The sequence below is a fragment of the Salmo salar genome, chromosome 16 (assembly GCF_965601325.2).
Source record: "Salmo salar chromosome 16, fSalSal1, whole genome shotgun sequence".
Taxonomy (NCBI): Eukaryota; Metazoa; Chordata; class Actinopteri; order Salmoniformes; family Salmonidae; genus Salmo; species Salmo salar.
The window spans coordinates 25,565,100-25,582,698 of record NC_138306.1 but is presented as its reverse complement, the minus strand read 5'-3'; the positions used below and the strand labels follow the sequence as shown (position 1 = coordinate 25,582,698).

Below are 17,599 nucleotides of genomic sequence, written 5' to 3'. Positions count from 1 at the left end.
ACTGTACGTCATGACTCTCATCGTCTCTCTGGAGCACATCAGCTGACTGACAGCGGGCTGACCCAAATTGACGCATTGCGTATGACGTTTCCACCCGGCTTGTTTTGTCTCGTTTCCTTTCATCCGCAATTCCGCAGGTCTTTCTCTGTGTGTAGCCCTAGATAGATAGCGTTATGGCCAACGTTGTGGATACCAAGCTATACGACATCCTTGGAGTTTCACCCTCCGCTTCCGAAAACGAGCTAAAGAAGGTACGTGACAGGTGTTATTATTGTTTTAAAAAAATACCACCACCACAGTGCCTACACAGACATTTTGGTGAATAATTAGACAGCAAAACTGGGTTGGTGTGGCCTTGCCAACACTGTTCAGATGCTAAGCTAACTAGCCTTGCGAGTTAGACAGTGGATATTTCTGGAGAAAATAACTTATATAATGAAAAGCTAGCTATGTCTTTCTCTGATTGACAACCTGATCTAAGGTAGCTAGACAGTTAGTTATCTGTTAGGAATTTGGTTAGATGTATTTTATACATGGGAAACTAACGTTAGGCCTTCCTTAATGCATAGAAAAGTAACATTCGTTATCCCAGACGGAGTCAGATCGTTGCTAGACGATGCGCTGCAGATTGCTGCTCGAAGTTAGCTGCAGTGGCTAGCTGGCTTAACGTTAGCGCGAGGAAACAAATCTGTCAGCGTAGAACCATAGAGGTACTAGTTAGGCTATGTGTTAGCTAGCCGGTTAGTACATACGATCAGAATTTCTGGTTAGACTATTAGCTAGCTGGAAGATTTTCAGATTCACAAAGTGTTGGTATTGCGGCAGCAGCAGTGTAAAGCTACGCAGTTAGAAAAATGTTGGCCCTATAATAGCCAGAGACAGTAACTGATGTAGTTGTCTCTTTTGTGTGCAGGCATACCGCAAGTTGGCCAAAGAGTACCACCCTGATAAGAACCCAGATGCCGGGGACAAGGTAAGAGACAGGTGGTTATACACACATGTGACACAGCACACAACGAATCACAAATTAAATCAAATCAAATTTATTTATATAGCCCTTCTTACATCAGCTGATATCCCAAAGTGCTGTACAGAAACCCAGCCTAAAACCCCAAACAGCAAGCAATGCAGGTGTAGAAGCATGCTAATCACGCCACATCAGGATCACCAGCCATGGTAGTACCATTACACAGGCCTATCTGTATTGAACAGTAACTAAGATTGATATTAATTGACTTTGGTATTACTCAAATGACCTCCTCTCGAGAGTAGGAGTGCACCTGGCTAGTCTGTAAAGGCTCCTTCTCTCTCTTGGTCTCATCTGCTTCATATACAGCACTGACTTGAGATAACTGGCAGGTGAAAGCTAATTCCTAACCAGCATGTTCTGCATCTCTCAACTGACCTGTGTAACATCAGTGCAGATGAAGGAGGAGAGGAAAGTAAACCATGTTAGACTATTGCATTGGGAGAGGAGTATCTGTGAGACAACTGCATGTGGTGATTGTTCATGCAGATTTAAAGTAAACAGTGGAACAATGTCACCTGAGGTTGTAGAATGTCTGTGGGAGGTAGTTATGATAAAGAATGGCATGTCCCTAATGGTTCACCCCTTTTTTCACAGTTTAAGGAGATCAGCTTTGCTTATGAGGTGCTGACCAATCCAGAGAAGAAGGAGCTGTATGATCGCTATGGAGAGCAGGGGCTGCGGGAGGGAGGTGGTGGAGGGGCTGGCATGGACGACATCTTCTCCCACATCTTTGGAGGGGGGCTGTTTGGCTTTATGGGGGGGCAGGGACGTGGAGGGGGAGGACGCAACGGGGGACGCAGGAGAGGAGAGGACATGGTGCACCCCCTCAAGTGAGTGACAGTTACTCTCCCTTCACTTCTCTAGTCTTCCATCCAGACATTGTTGGTTATGCCTTACCTAACCCTGCCTACCTTTCTAACACAGAGTATCACTGGAAGACCTCTACAATGGTAAAACAACCAAACTACAGCTCAGCAAGAATGTCCTGTGTGCTTCCTGCAATGGGTGAGTCTACACACTTTTAAAGAATGTATTTCATGTGAAAATCAATGTTAGTAGTTGCTGAGCTACTCCACTTTTTGAAATAAATCACATCTTTAACATGAGCTATATTGTTTAATGTGACACTTTACTCTCCTCACTTTGGTCTGTCTCCAGTGCGGGGGGTAAGGCGGGGGCGGTGCAGAAGTGTGTGGCCTGCAGAGGGAGAGGCATGAGGATCATGATCAGACAGCTGGCTCCTGGCATGGTCCAACAGATGCAGTCAGTCTGCACAGACTGCAACGGAGAGGGTAGGAAAACACACACACATTCACATAGTCTGCAATGTTATGAATACACTTTTGAAACACATTTTCTGATAGGAAACTAATCTGTTTGATGTTTTTGTATAGGGGAGGTGATCAGTGAGAAGGACCGCTGTAAGAAGTGTGAGGGTCGTAAGGTGAACAAGGAGACCAAGCTGTTGGAGGTCCATGTTGATAAAGGCATGAAACACGGCCAGAAGATCAGCTTCACAGGAGAGGCTGACCAAGCCCCAGGCACTGAGCCTGGAGACATACTACTGGTCCTACAGGAGAAGGAGCATGAGGTAATATACACACACTCGCACACACATTGTAGCAGAAAGTACTTGAAGACTTAAACTTCAAGTGAAGTGTTCGGAAATTCCTTAGATTCCTCCATGAAGATGGCCCTCAATTCACATCTTCTGAGTTTGAGACATTCCTGAAACTCTCATCCCACTTGTCATTCAGAGCAGTTGGGTCAAAGTGCTGAGAAAGTGTTACGTGTGTGTGTGTGTGTGTGTGTTGTGCAGGGGTTCCGTCGTGACGGCCATGACCTTCACATGACGCAGCGTATCGGCCTGGTGGAGGCTCTGTGTGGCTTCCAACTGGCAGTCACACACCTCGACGGACGCCAGCTCGCTGTCAAATATCCCCCCGGCAAGGTTATAGAGCCAGGTAAAACACACATCACCTCAAGTATATATCTATTTGGTCCGACCTGTATCATTAAATTGATGATTGTTTGTGTCAGGTTGTATCCGGGTGGTGAAGGGAGAGGGGATGCCTCAGTACAGGAACCCATTTGAGAAGGGAGATCTGTTCATCAAGTTTGACGTCCAGTTCCCTGAAAACAACTGGATCAGTCCTGAGAAACTCTCTGTAAGTACCTCTAAGAACCAACTGGCCTGCCTAAGGTGTCCAACCACTTAGTTCACAGTTCAGGACATCACACATTGTCTCAACCATCACTTTGTCTACATGATCGTACTGAGCAGGGTTTCCATTAGGAAAATGTAACGCCGCCGGACATTTGACTGGCAGCATTTTAATTTATCGTACATTTGAGAAATTTACCAGTCCCATATGCATTGGGTGCATAACCTAATTAGGCCATCCACCCACAGTGCTCAGAATGACAGAAATCACATTTAGATTATGGTAATTCATCTTAACAGAACATGTCGAGGATGCAATTTCGTGCCTCCTTACCGAATTCCGATGCACAATAAGACGAGTAATGAACAGCAAAATCACTAGTCTACGTCAATCTACTATCCCCCATAGTAGAACAATTTACTTTTTCTATTGGTCAGCTTGTCATTCTGTGCGAGAAAGAAATAGCCTATCCCAAACAGACTATGGGACAGTTGTGGGACGATAGATCCTAAATTCATACAACCAGTATGGTTGGCTAGGCTAGGCTAGGCTACATTTATTTTTTTCAGCAGCAGCAGCAATGAGGCTGATGCAACAGTTCAGAATGTTTAGCTTAGCATTTTTATAAACTATTATTTCTTCACATTATGAGCGCACAAGGCAGTAGGCTATGCGTGAGTGTTCATTCCATAATGCAATTAGCGGGAAAACACAGTTGTCATGATGAGATATAAATTAACATATCTGTTAGATATTTTGAGAGGGGAGATCTTTTGGCTACTGGACAATGAAAAAGTTGATTTGAAAACTAGTAGAACATGAGTGAAATAGGCTACTGGTTTCAATGTTACAGTGGGGGAAAAAAGTATTTGATCCCCTGCTGATTTTGTACGTTTGCCCACTTAAAGATATGATCAGTCTATAATTTTAATAGTAGGTTTATTTGAACAGTGAGAGACGGAATAACAAAAAAATCCAGAAAAATGCATGTAAAAAATGTTATAAAATGATTTGCATTTTAATGAGGGAAATAAGTATTTGACCCCTCTGCAAAACATGACTTAGTACTTGGTGGCAAAACCCTTGTTGGCAATCACAGAGGTCAGACGTTTCTTGTAGTTGGCCACCAGGTTTGCACACATCTCAGGAGGGATTTTGTCCCACTCCTCTTTGCAGATTTTCTCCAAGTCATTAAGGTTTCGAGGCTGACGTTTGGCAACTCGAACCTTCAGCTCCACAGATTTTCTATGGGATTAAGGTCTGGAGACTGGCTAGGCCACTCCAGGACCTTAATGTGCTTCTCCTTTGTTGCCTTGGCCGTGTGTTTTGGGTCATTGTCATGCTGGAATACCCATCCACGACCCATTTTCAATGCCCTTGCTGAGGGAAGGAGGTTCTCACCCAAGATTTGACAGTACATGGCCCCGTCCATCATCCCTTTGATGCGGTGAAGTTGTCCTGTCCCCTTAGCAGAAAAACACCCCCAAAGCATAATGTTTCCCCCTCCATGTTTGACGGTGGAGATTGTGTTCTTGGGGTCATAGGCAGCATTCCTCCTCCTCCAAACACGGCGAGTTGAGTTGATGTCAAAGAGCTCCATTTTGGTCTCATCTGACCACAACACTTTCACCCAGTTGTCCTCTGAATCATTCAGATGTTCATTGGCAAACTTCAGACGGGCATGTATATGTATTCTTGAGCAGGGGGACCTTGCGGGTGCTGCAGGATTTCAGTCCTTCACGGCGTAGTGTGTTACCAATTGTTTTCTTGGTGACTATGGTCCCAGCTGCCTTGAGATCATTGACAAGATCCTCCCGTGTAGTTCTGGGCTGATTCCTCACCGTTCTCATGATCATTGCAACTCCACGAGGTGAGATCTTGCATGGAGCCCCAGGCCGAGGGATACTGACAGTTCTTTTGTGTTTCTTCCATTTGCGAATAATCGCACCAACTGTTGTCACCTTCTCACCAAGCTGCTTGGCGATGGTCTTGTAGCCCATTCCAGCCTTGTGTAGGTCTACAATCTTGTCTCTGACATCCTTGGAGAGCTCTTTGGTCTTGGCCATGGTGGAGAGTTTGGAATCTGATTGCTTCTGTGGACAGGTGTCTTTTTTTACAGGTAACAAGCTGCGGTTAAGAGCACTCCCTTTAAAACCTGTTGGGGCTAGGGGGCAGTATTGAGAATACCTCAGAAGCTATTAACAGATGTGGATAGAAAACACTCTGAATATTCTAAAACTATTTGAATGGTGTCTGTAAGTATGACAGAACTCATATGGCAGTCAAAACCCTGAGACAAATTCTTACAGAAAGTGGATATCTGATGTGTTGAATTACTTTTAAGCCTATGCCATTGAAACACACAGGGACTTATTAATCATTGAGCACTTCCTACGCCATCCACTAGATGTCACCAGTCTTTACAAAGTGGTTTGAGTCTTCTACTGTGAAAACTGACCGAACAAGAGACTTGGAAAGTTGGTCATAATCGGATGGCCTATACTACTCTGGCACACGAGTGCATGTTTGGGTACTCTCGTTCCAATACGTTTTAAAAGAGAATGCAATCGTCCGCCTTGAATATTATTGAAGTTCTGATTGAAAAAGGCCCTAATGATTTATGCTATACAACGTTTGACATGTTTGAACGAACGTAAATATATTTTTTTCCCTCTTTGGTGAAGACAAGTCCGGCGGGTGACGTTCATGTTTTTGAGTAGCCTACAGGACGCGCTAATAACACGGAGCTTTTTGGACATAAATTATGAGCTTTTTCGAACAAAACTACATTTGTTATGGACCTGGGATTCCTGGAAGTGCCTTCTGATAAAGATAATCAAAGGTAAGGGAATATTTACATAGAATTTTGATTTTAGATCTCTCCAACATGGCACCTAGTCTGTATCGCCAAGCCTTTTTTTCTGAGCACAGGACCTCGTTTATTGCAAAGTGTGATTTCCCAGTAAAGTTACTTTTAAATCTGGCAATGCGGTTGCGTTCACGAGATGTTAATCTATAATTCTTTGAATGACAATATAATATTTTACCAATGGTTTCGAATAGTAATTATTTAATTTGTTGTGCTGATTGACTGGCGGTATTGGAGGGAAAATATTTTCTCAACATCAACGCCATTGTAAAATGCTGTTTTTGGATATAAATATGAACTTGATAGAACAAAAAATTCATATATTGTCTAACATAATGTCCTAGGAGTGTCATCTGATGAAGATTGTCAAAGGTTAGTGCATAATTTTAGCTGGTTTTCTGCTTTTGGTGACGCCTGTCTTTGCATTGACAAAACATTACACACAGCTATTTTCAATGTACTGTCCTAACATAATCTAACTTTATGCTTTCGCCGTAAAGCCTTTTTGAAATCGGACAACGGGGTTAGATTAAGGAGATGTTTATCTTTCAAAGGGTGTAAGATAGTTGTATGTTTGAGAAATTTGAATTATGACATTTAACTTCTCTAGAGCCAGTGGGACGATTTCGTCCCACCTACGTAACAGCCAGTGAAATCCCGTGGCGCGTTATTCAAATACCTTAGAAATGCTATTACTTCAATTTCTCAAACATATGACTATTTTACACCATTTTAAAGACAAGACTCTCGTTAATCTAACCACACTGTCCGATTTCAAAAAGGCTTTACAACGAAAACAAAACATTAGATTATGTCAGCAGAGTACCCAGCCAGAAATAATCAGACACCCATTTTTCAAGCTAGCATATAATGTCACAAAAACCCAGAAGACAGCTAAATGCAGCACTAACCTTTGATGATCTTCATCAGATGACAACCCTAGGACATTATGTTATACAATACATGCATGTTTTGTTCAATCAAGTTCATATTTATATCAAAAACCAGCTTTTTACATTTGCATGTGACGTTCAGAACTAGCAAACTTCCGGTGAATTTACAAAAAATTGACTAAATTACTCACGATAAACGTTCACAAAAAGCATAACAATTATTTTAAGAATTATAGATACAGAACTCCTCTATACACTCGATATGTCCGATTTTAAAATAGCTTTTCGGTGAAAGCACATTTTGCAATATTCTAAGTAGATAGCCCGGCATCACAGGGCTAGCTATTTAGACACCCAGCAAGTTTAGCCTTCACCAAACTCCGATTTATTATTAGAAAAGTTTGATTACCTTTGGTGTTCTTCGTCAGAATGCACTCCCAGGACTTCTACTTAAATAACAAATGTTGGTTTGGTCCCAAATAATCCATTGTTATATCCAAATAGCGGCGTTTTGTTCATGCGTTCAAGACACTATCCGAAAGGGTAAATAAGGGTGACGAGCATGGCGCATTTCGTGACAAAAAAATTCTAAATATTCCATTACCGTACTTCGAAGCATGTCAACCGCTGTTTAAAATCAATTTTTATGCCATTTTTCTCATAAAAAAGCGATGATATTCCGACCGGGAATGCGTGTATACGTACAAAGAGAGAGAAAATAAAAACATCTCGTGCACGAGCCTGAGTCTCAGAGTACTCTGACCAGTCACTATCCAAATGTGATAATGTGTTTCAGCCTGGGGCTGCCTCGATATCATTCAGCTTTTTCCCGGGCTCTGAGAGCCTATGGGAGCCGTAGGAAGTGTCACGTTACAGCAAAGATCCTCAGTCTTCAATAAACAAAGACAAGAAGAACAAGATCTTGTCAGAGAGGGCACTTCCTGTAAGGAATCTTCTCAGGTTTTTGCCTGCCATATGAGTTCTGTTATACTCACAGACACCATTCAAACAGTTTTAGAAACTTTAGGGTGTTTTCTATCCAAAGCCAATAATTATATGCATATTCTAGTTACTGGGCAGGAGTAGTAACCAGATTAAATCGGGTACGTTTTTTATCCGGCCGTGTCAATACTGCCCCCTACCCCCAACAGGTTAATTGTTTTCAAATTTGGCGCCCTTGATATTTCACCTGCTGTTGATAGGGTGTACCAGGGGTGGGACGCTTTATAACATTTTTGACATGCGTTTTTCTGGATATTTTTGTTGTTATTCTGTCTCTCACTGTTCAAATAAACATACCATTAAAATGATAAACTGATCCTTTCTTTGTCAGTGGGCAAACGTACAAAATCAGCAGGGGATCAAATACTTTTTTCCCCCACTGTATATGGAAGTCATTATAAAATAATTACCTCCACGTTTGGTCATATTTTGGCTAGGGATAGACCTTTTTGGACTGTTGGAGTACTTTCAAATCGGTGAATTTATCTGTATGTCAACACTGCGCCAAATGCCTAATTTATCATAACCATTATAGATAACGAATCCTAATTGCTAAATTGTCTCATTCAGTCAATAAAAAAATGGTGCCATTTAAGTAATTTATTGAAACTGTCATTTCAACGAATAAAACAAAACAAAAATGTACCCCCTTTTTCTTCCCAATTTCATTATATCCAATTGATTGTCATCCAATTACGATCTTGTTTCATTGCTGCAACTCCCCAATGGGCTCAGGAGAGGCAAAGGTCGAGTCATGCGTCCAGCAAAACATGAACCCACCAAACCACGCTTCTTTAACACCCGCCCGCTTAACCCGGAAGCCAGCTGCACCAATGTGTCAGAGGAAACACTGTTGGACTGACAACTGAGTCAGCCTGCAGGTGTCCGGCCCACCACAAGGAGTCGCTAGAGTGCGTTGTGCCAAGTAAAGCCCCCCGTTCAAACCCTCCCCTAACCCGGACGATGCTGGGCCAATTGTGTGCCGCCTCGTGTCTCCTGGTCACGGCCGACTGTGACACAGCTTTAGTGACGCATCAGCACTTAAACCTGAGAAAAATCCAACCAGGAAGTGGGAAATCTGAGGCGTGTAGTTTTTTTAAGTGATTCCCTATCCAATATACAGTGTCTGTGGGGTCATATTGCACTTCCCAAGGCTTCCACTAGATGTCAACAGTCTTTAGAACGTTGTTTCAGGCTTCTACTGTTATTGGGGAGAGAATGAGAGCATATGGAGTCAGGTATCTGAAAAAAAGGTATGAGCTCAGTAACGCGCACGGCCTTGGGAGCGAGCTGAGTTGATCTTCATTCCTAAAGAGAAAGGTATTGTCCGGTTGGAATTTTATTGAAGATTCATGATAAAAACATCCTAAAGATTGATTCTATACATCGTTTGACATGTTTCTACAAACTGTAGTATAGTAGTTTTTTGACGTTTTGTCTGGACTTAGTAAGCGCGCACCTTGCATTTGGAATAGTGAACCTAAGGCGCAAACAAAATGGAGGTATTTGGACATAAAAATGAACTTTATCGAACAAAACAAACATTTACTGTGGAACTGGGATTCCTGGGAGTGCATTCTGATGAAGATCATCAAAGGTAAGTGTATATTTATAATGCTTTTTCTGACTTTTTTGACTGCACAACATGGCGGGTATCTGTATAGCTTCTTTTGGTGTCTGAGCGCTGTACTCAGATTATTGCAAAGTGTGCTTTCGCCGTGAAGCTTTTTTGAAATCTGACACATCGGTTGCATTAAGGAGAAGTGTATCTTTAATTCTGTGCATAACACTGCACTTTCACTGGCTGTTGTCAAATCGATCCCGCTAAAGGGATTTGATCCGTAAGAAATTTTAAAAAGGGTTTATTTACAACCTCTGGGGCATAACATGTTGGGAAAAGTGATATAGGAGAGTCTGACCCCTAACTTGAGTTCAGTCTTCGCCAATGAGAACCAAGAAGGGCCTAGAAATGTCCTTCATGACTGTGAAAGGCCTCAATTCTAGGCTGTAGAAAATCCAATATCCATCTTATTAGATCAGAACAGGATGGATCAACAGTGATTCATATTACTGGTCTGCATCCTAAAAAAAGGATAGTTGTGTTTTGCTGCATAACACACTTACATTATTTGTCTGCCCATATGATGTGGGATCATCGTCAGGTTATTAGATATGTAAGTTTTAGTAACAAAATAACACCATGGTTGTAATAACACTTTAAACAGGTAGTTTGTAAATGTGTAGAATGTGTTTGTTTTGGTTCCACACTGATAAGTTCACTTATGTAAATTAGACAGTCACAGAGGATTTTTCTTCTGAATAACTGGTCAGGACATAGCACTTTCCATTCAGCTTCAGGCAACGTTGATGTAAGGCTTGATCCCACCTGTAGTAACTACTTCTATTTGTCACTCCCATTGTTGCTTATCTATTGTTCACTAGATATATCAATGTAATAACACACAAGACGTTGTTGAAAAACCGAATGCTTCCCACCTCTAGATCACATAACTAGATGTGAGCTGGAGGTGATCCCAACGCTGCCACCAATATAGCGGAATAAAGTGAAAGCTGCAATAGGGACTCTAACCAGGGCTCATACGTGGAAAAGTGAGCTCTAATGGCCATTGCCATGAAAGTCTAGCCAATAATGCTGGCATATGCCTTGTTACAATAGCCTAAGTATATAACGTGATTGACACGATTGTAATAATCATCATGAAACAGCCTTGGAAGTGCCATAACTGTAAGCCAACATAATTCATTATTTTACATTAACCTGTTTAGCTGCATTGATACGGTTTAATTGATCATAGTCCAGATTCGTTATAGTTGCAAATACTACACAGTTTCACCAGGGGAATTTAAACCAAACAGATTTGTTTTACAGGTCGTCTTTCCCAACATTTATATATTCATCAAATCTGACAAATACAGCTTTTTACTCCAATTATTAAGTGAAAACATGCATAGAAATCAGCATTGGCATTAACGTAAGGCTGCTATTATAAGTATTTCGGTGACAACCTGGTTGATTAACAATATTGGGTTGTAAACATGTTTATATATATATATATATATATATATATATATATATATATATATAAATAATTTGTCCTATTTAGCTGGCTTGCTGTTGGTAGCAAATTTGTCCTGGGATATAAACATTGAGTTATTTTACCTGAAATGCACAAGGTCCTCTACTCCGACAATTAATCCACACATAAAACGGTCAACCAAATCGTTTCTAGTCCTCTCCTCCTAGGCTTTTTCTTCTCTTGACTTTATATTGCGATTGGCAACTTTCATAAATTAGGTGCGTTACTGCCACTGATCTCGTTCATTTTTCAGTCACCCATGTGGGTATAACCAATGAGGAGATGGCACGTGGGTACCTGCTTCTATAAACCAATGGGGAGATGGGAGAGGCAGGACTTGCAGCGCGATCTGCGTCAGACATAGAACTGACTTCTATTTTAGCCCTTGGCAACGCAGACGCCCGTTGGCGCGCGAAAGCAGTGTGGGTGCAATAATTGAATAACATAGATTTCTAAATTTAATTTGCAACTCTCGCGGTGTAGTCAGCCTGTTAGCTTCCTTTATGGACACGCGGCAAATGCCTTTTAACGTGGCATAAACACAACCAGTCATGATGTTTTCATCTGATTTTCAAACAATCACATAAAGGTGATTCAGTCTATAACACAACAAAATGTGGAAAAAGGTAGCATGTGAGTACTTTCTGAAGGCACTGTATATGCACTTGAATGGGAAGTGCACTTCAATTACCAGTTGAGAAATAAAAATAGTACCTATTTTTAATGGTGGCTATCATAACAGTTTTTAACATGTGAATTCATTTAGAATTGTTGTGCAATGATTGGGCTTATAAAAGCACGTTTCACTCCAGCAGCAACAGGAGCTGTAGCAGCCGCTCTTGCACCGTCTGACCAATTTTCTGCATAAACTTGGCTCTGTATCTGTATGCTGTGCGTGTGTAAATAATAATCTTGAAACTAACAAAAATACACCCGCAAATATAAGTACACAAAATTATGCAAATTAACCTATAGACCGATTTACATTTTTGTATCATCCAAAAGACGGCTATTACCGGCTAACCTGGTACTGAGATATGCAGAATGTGTGTTTTTTCTGTGTTTTTAGGAGTTGGAGGATCTGCTGCCTGGGCGTGCGGAGGTTCCAGTTATCTCATCGGAGGCGGAAGAGGTTGACCTTCAGGACTGTGAGGTCAGAGGTCAGGGGTCAGCGGGGGCCAGGAGAGAGGCCTACAACGACAGCTCTGATGAGGAGGGTGGACCACATGGCCCAGGGGTACAGTGTGCCCACCAGTAGACTGAATACATACACACCCTTCTCTCGCTGGTCTGTGTGCCCATCTGTTGAGTACTCGGAGGGAAGGGCACCCCTCCACTGCCCCACCCCCAGGTCCCATCAGGACCCTCCATCCTCTTCATTCCTCCATCAGCCAATCAGTGTGTGTGTTTGAGTGTGGTCAGCAGGCTGTGATGGATGTTTACTGGCCATTTGACATCTTAGGTTTGTAGGCTCTACATCTGTCTGGAAACGTTGTCATTTGGGAACCTTGTGTACAAAATGAAAATATTGTCTAGTGAAATTATTAATTTATCTTCTAACAGGCTTCAGTGTCGTAGTCTAGGCTTAGTCACACACCAGCGCATGCTGAAAACACATTTAACACAGACCTACCATAGCCCCTGGTCTACACGGCGGCCTGCTGAGCCACACAGAAAGCTATTGTATTGCTTCCTGTAAGCTCAAACCATCGCCGAGGCACCTCGGGACTACCTGTTTAAGATTTCTCTCCACCAATCAAATAGCTTCAATCTTTAGGCTTATTTACATTTGTCAGAAAACAACATGTTTCTCTTCTGTGTGAGGATTGTGCTTTTGCGCATGCGTGCGTGTGACCACAGAGCTTGTGTCTTGAGTAGCATACTCTAAACTGAGTGAGTGTGTGTGTGTGATTTAGTAGCTGGGTGTGTGTGAGCTGCTGTAGAATATTCTGGCTTCTCTGCTCATAGCGGTGTGTGTTCTGTGTGTATCACCAGTGTGAGTGGAGACCTCGTTTATGTTCAATTAAAGATAAAAAGATTTGAATGTGTTGAACTTCTCTCCCACCTTGACCATGTAACATTTAGCCCCTGACCCCTGCCCTCTGACCTGTGCATTATACACAACTTTCCATGCCAGTACAACTGTCACACATGCCATCTCAACTTCCATTCCCTTAGCTCTGTAAATACCAACCCCAGCCCCTGTACACGGTCACATCTCAATACTCTACAGTTGCCTCCTTCCCTCCTATCCAAATTCCTGTTCTTCATCTGCACTGATGGGACAAGACATCATGGTCAGTTGGCACAAATGTTTTGGAACACTACCTGGAAAAACAATAATTTCCTGTTTCAACATTTTGCATTAGTGTGCACTATTGAACATGAGCCAGGTGATAGCAGGATGGCGTTACTAGGCCACACATGGATTTCCTTTCTCATGTCGTTCTGTCAGATCAGTACAGATGGAGTGGATAGGAGGCTACTTTAAACTGTAGAGATGTAGTAATCTGACTGTCACTGTATATATGCTATATAGGCCACTGGAGGGACACGCTACAGACAGGGGCTTTATTTAGTAAATGATGTTATTATTGTTAATGATGCTCATGTTTGTCAGGATGACAATTAAACTGTATAATAAACTGTATAATCAGCTCTGTTTTTGTGTTCATCCACTTACCATCAGGCTACAGTATAAGCTAATGACAGAAGAAGCCAGAAATGGCTAGTGTGGCTTGTAAACGGGGTGGGTAGTAGTGTAGTGTGACAGATTGAGGGGGGAACAGCCGGGGCGGGACTTTAACCAGCAAATACTTATCAGATTTCTAGTGAGACAGATGTGTAGTAATAGCAAAATTAGCTTGCGCTGGTGGCTAGCCTGAGTGAGTCAGCAGTGTCGTTTGGCTCTGCACTGTGGAGTCTCACTGGACCCAGCAGCTCCTTGAAGCCTGCTGTATTCCTGGGAGGAGGGAGAGCAAAAGGGAAAGCGTGAATAAAGAACGAGTGAAAGGTGGAACTTGACACCAGTCTGGTTTGTTACCTGTATCTCTTACATATTGTGTGGGTGTGTGTGTGTGTGTGTTACCTGTCTCGTTTGGACTGCATGACGTAGGATCGTTCTCTCCTCAGCTGCTCCAGTCTCTCTCTGACCACTGTCTTCTGCTGGCTCTTATCCGCCTGACAGAAACACACAGTCCAGAATCACACACCCCCTCCAATGCCGGACAATGGGGTATATTACATGTGGTTGTGTGTGTGTTTGTCACCTGGGGCAGGTTATGTGTGAGGTGTCGGAGTCTGTCAGTCTGTCTGAGGCCCATCAGGTCTTCCTGGGACTTCTTGTTCTGAATGATTGACAGCCGCTCCTGGACCTGACACAGGAAGTAGTCACATGCCTTAGTGACATCTCTCTTTTATAATATTTTTTTCCCTTTGTTCTGTGCCTTTCTTTCTAAAAACCCACCCTTGGTACAGTGCTCTCGCTCTCTCACACACCCTCAGTAGTCCCTGTCTGTTCCATTCTTTCTCTCCCTTCTCTTGATCACCCCCACTCTGTCTCACTCTCAGTAGTTGTCTCACCCTCAGTAATTGTCTCTCTCTGTCTCGCTGTTGTTTCTGCTCCACCTTCCTCTGCAGGTCCACCAAGCTGCGCATTGTTTTCTCTCTCTCCATCATAGAGACTGGCTCCAATGTTTTTTCTCTCTCCATCACACTCCCCATTGTTTTCTCTCCCTCCATTGTTCTGTCTCCTTCTAGAGTAGTGTGTGGGGTGTTAAGGGTCTCATGGGCTGATGTAAGGGGTGCAGGTCTACTCAGGGCCCAGAGCTCTGTCATGTCCTCCCTCTCCCCTCCCACAGAGCGTGGGTAAGCACTTCCATTGGCTCCCAAAGCAGTGAGGTCATCAGTGTGTTCCTCATTGACCGGTGGACTTCCGCGCCTTGTCTCAGCCTCCTGCTGGGCTCTGCCCCATGTTGGAGGCTCCTCAGTGTGTGTGTGCTCAGGGGGCAGAGTGTGTGTGATAGGGGTGTGTGTGGGCACATTAGGAAGTGTTTCTGTCTTCTCTGACTGCTCCATCATCAACTCCTTCTGCAACACACACAGTCATCACAGTTATAATCAAAACCTTAGTGAGCCAGATGGAACATTGGTGAGCCAAACAGAATCTTAAGAGTGCCACATTGAATCTGAGAGCCAGATGGAACGAGAGACGAACATAGACTACCTGGCCCGTAGTGGGGTGCTGGTCTGTAGGCGGTAAGAGCTGTTCAACCTCAGAGCTGTACTGGAACAGAGACGAGTCCAACGCCACCTGGTCTGTGTCTCTGGTTGTGTCGTTGTAGTGTATGTGTCCAGGTGTGTCATAGTGTGTGAATCCGGGGGTGTTGTGTGTGTCACAGTGCACACTCACCTCACCCACTTCCTCTTGTTGCTCTGTTGCAGTAGACATGACCTACAGAACCACAACACAAAGAATACACAGTTCAGATCTCTGTGTGACAGTGTTTCTGATCCTAGATCTGTGTGTGAGACGTACCTGGGCCAACTTTTCAAATACTCAAGGTAGTCAAATATAGTGCATTTGGAAAGTATTCAGACCCGTTGACTTTTTCCACATTTTGTTTTGTTACAGCCCTATTCTAAAATGGATTCAATTGTTCTTTCCCCACCATCAATCTATTTATTTTACCTTTATTTAACTAGGCAAGTCAGTTAAGAACAAATTCTTATTTTCAATGACGGCCTAGGAACAGTGGGTTAACTGCCTTGTTCAGGGGCAGAACGACAGATTTGTACCTTGCCAGCTCGGGGATTCGAACTTGCAACCTTTCGGTTACTAGCCCAATGCTCTAACAGCTAGGCTACCCTGCGCCCTTATACATAATGAAAAAGCAAAAACAGGTTTTCTATACATTTTTGCAAATTTATTACAAATGGAGAAAAAAAAATCACATTTACTAAAGTATTCAGACCCTTTACTCAGGACTTTGTTGAAGCACCTTTGGCAGCGATTACAGCCTCCAGTCTTGTTGGGTATTTATTTTATTCTTCTCTGCAGATCCTCTCAAGCTCTGTCAGGTTGGATGGGGAGCGTCACTGCACAGTTATTTTCAGGTCTCTACAGAGATGGTAGATTGGGTTAAAGTCGGGGCTCTGGCTGAGCCACTCAAGGACATTCAGAGACTTGTCCCGAAGCCACTCCAGCGTTGTCTTGGCTGTGTGCTTAGGGTTGTTGTCCTGTTGGAAGGTGAACCTTCGCCTTCATTTTCAATACATTTGCTAAGATTTCTAAAAACATGTTTTCACTTTGTCATTATGGGGTATTGTGCGTAGATGGGTGAGGCAAAATATGAATGTAATACATTTTGAATTCAGGCTGTAACAAAAACATTTGGAATAAGTCAAGGGGTGTGAATACTTTCTCAAGGCTCTGTAGTTGAATTAGTCTAAATATGTTATCATAAGCATATGGTTTGGAGGGTTCTTAAATATGAATCTTAATATAGACTATAGCAAGAATAAAATACTTGAGGGACATTGAATCACCTCAACATTCGAGTAGACCACGTTTGCGGCTTCAAAATGACCTAACATATTTTAAAAATAAGTGAGACCTACGGTAATACAGTAACACTTGACATCAATTTCTTATACATCTGTAGTAACTTTTTGATCATAACAATAGCAACATTGTTGTTTCATAGGACTTAGCTTGAAAATGTTTTATAATTCCATAATAATGAGGTTATTACATAAATTGTATGGATTGTTCTTCTTCGGTATTATGGCGGTCTGCAAACAAATATTAAAGGTGCATGAGAACTGAACAATGTCCATGTTTTGGAGAATGTGTACACGGTCGGGGGAGAATCCAGCTACTACCGGTCCATTTCGTTTAATGTTTGTGAATCTCATGAGAGACAATACAGCCACATTACCATAACTCTGTTTATACAAGAGTCTCAGTTGTGAGGTTTGCATCTAATTGTTGTATAAAATGAATGAGTAAAGATTAAACTATTTGTGAAATTATGTAATGTGATTATAAACTGTTTAATGAAGGAAACTCCAATTCCCTTTGGAGTTTAACTAAGTCATAGGCCTGCCCCATGAGCACAGACATTGACCTGGCCTTTTCTGCTGTTATGAATATAACCCCCACCTGAAGTATTTCCCAGCAGACCAGCTTACCTCGATTACTGAGTGGGTTAAGGTTTGAGTAGAGACCATAAACCTAAGGTTGCAATGGTTGTTGAAACTCTGAGACTATCGATAGCGACAGAATAAGAGCAAATCTTTGATACTAATTACTAGTCTGCAGCTAGGAATTCTATACCATTGAATGCGAAGGCCGATAACCGCCGAAACATCTATTCTATAAGAAAATTTCTGAATGTTACTCTGAAGTAGCCATTCTAACCAAAGACTCCAGGTACGCAGAGAGAGGGGCGGATGAACTTCCAACAGAAAGAAGGACGATTCCAGCAGAGATCATGACGACACACTGAGCGTAAATATATATATTGATTGCAATTATTCCC

General features: G+C 42.4%; 1 protein-coding gene across 1 annotated transcript; it reads left to right on the top strand.

Moving 5' to 3' along the window:
• The first annotated feature begins 64 nt into the window (after positions 1-64).
• LOC106573423 (dnaJ homolog subfamily A member 2) lies at positions 65-13,715 on the top strand. The gene is made up of 9 exons (XM_014148459.3): positions 65-251; positions 914-973; positions 1,625-1,860; positions 1,955-2,035; positions 2,189-2,322; positions 2,425-2,621; positions 2,850-2,994; positions 3,071-3,198; positions 12,127-13,715. Exons 1-9 carry the CDS (start codon positions 174-176, stop codon positions 12,313-12,315), a joined length of 1,248 nt encoding a protein of 415 aa, XP_014003934.1. The 5' UTR covers positions 65-173; the 3' UTR covers positions 12,316-13,715.
• Positions 13,716-17,599: the final 3,884 nt, after the last annotated feature.

Excerpts from the sequence above, each read along its gene's own strand:
- LOC106573423 (XM_014148459.3), top strand. The coding sequence starts at position 174 with ATGGCCAACGTTGTGGATACCAAGCTATACGACATCCTTGGAGTTTCA. Across the intron at positions 974-1,624 it reads ACCCAGATGCCGGGGACAAG|TTTAAGGAGATCAGCTTTGC; the intron begins GTAAGAGACAGG and ends CTTTTTTCACAG. Across the intron at positions 1,861-1,954 it reads GACATGGTGCACCCCCTCAA|AGTATCACTGGAAGACCTCT; the intron begins GTGAGTGACAGT and ends TTTCTAACACAG.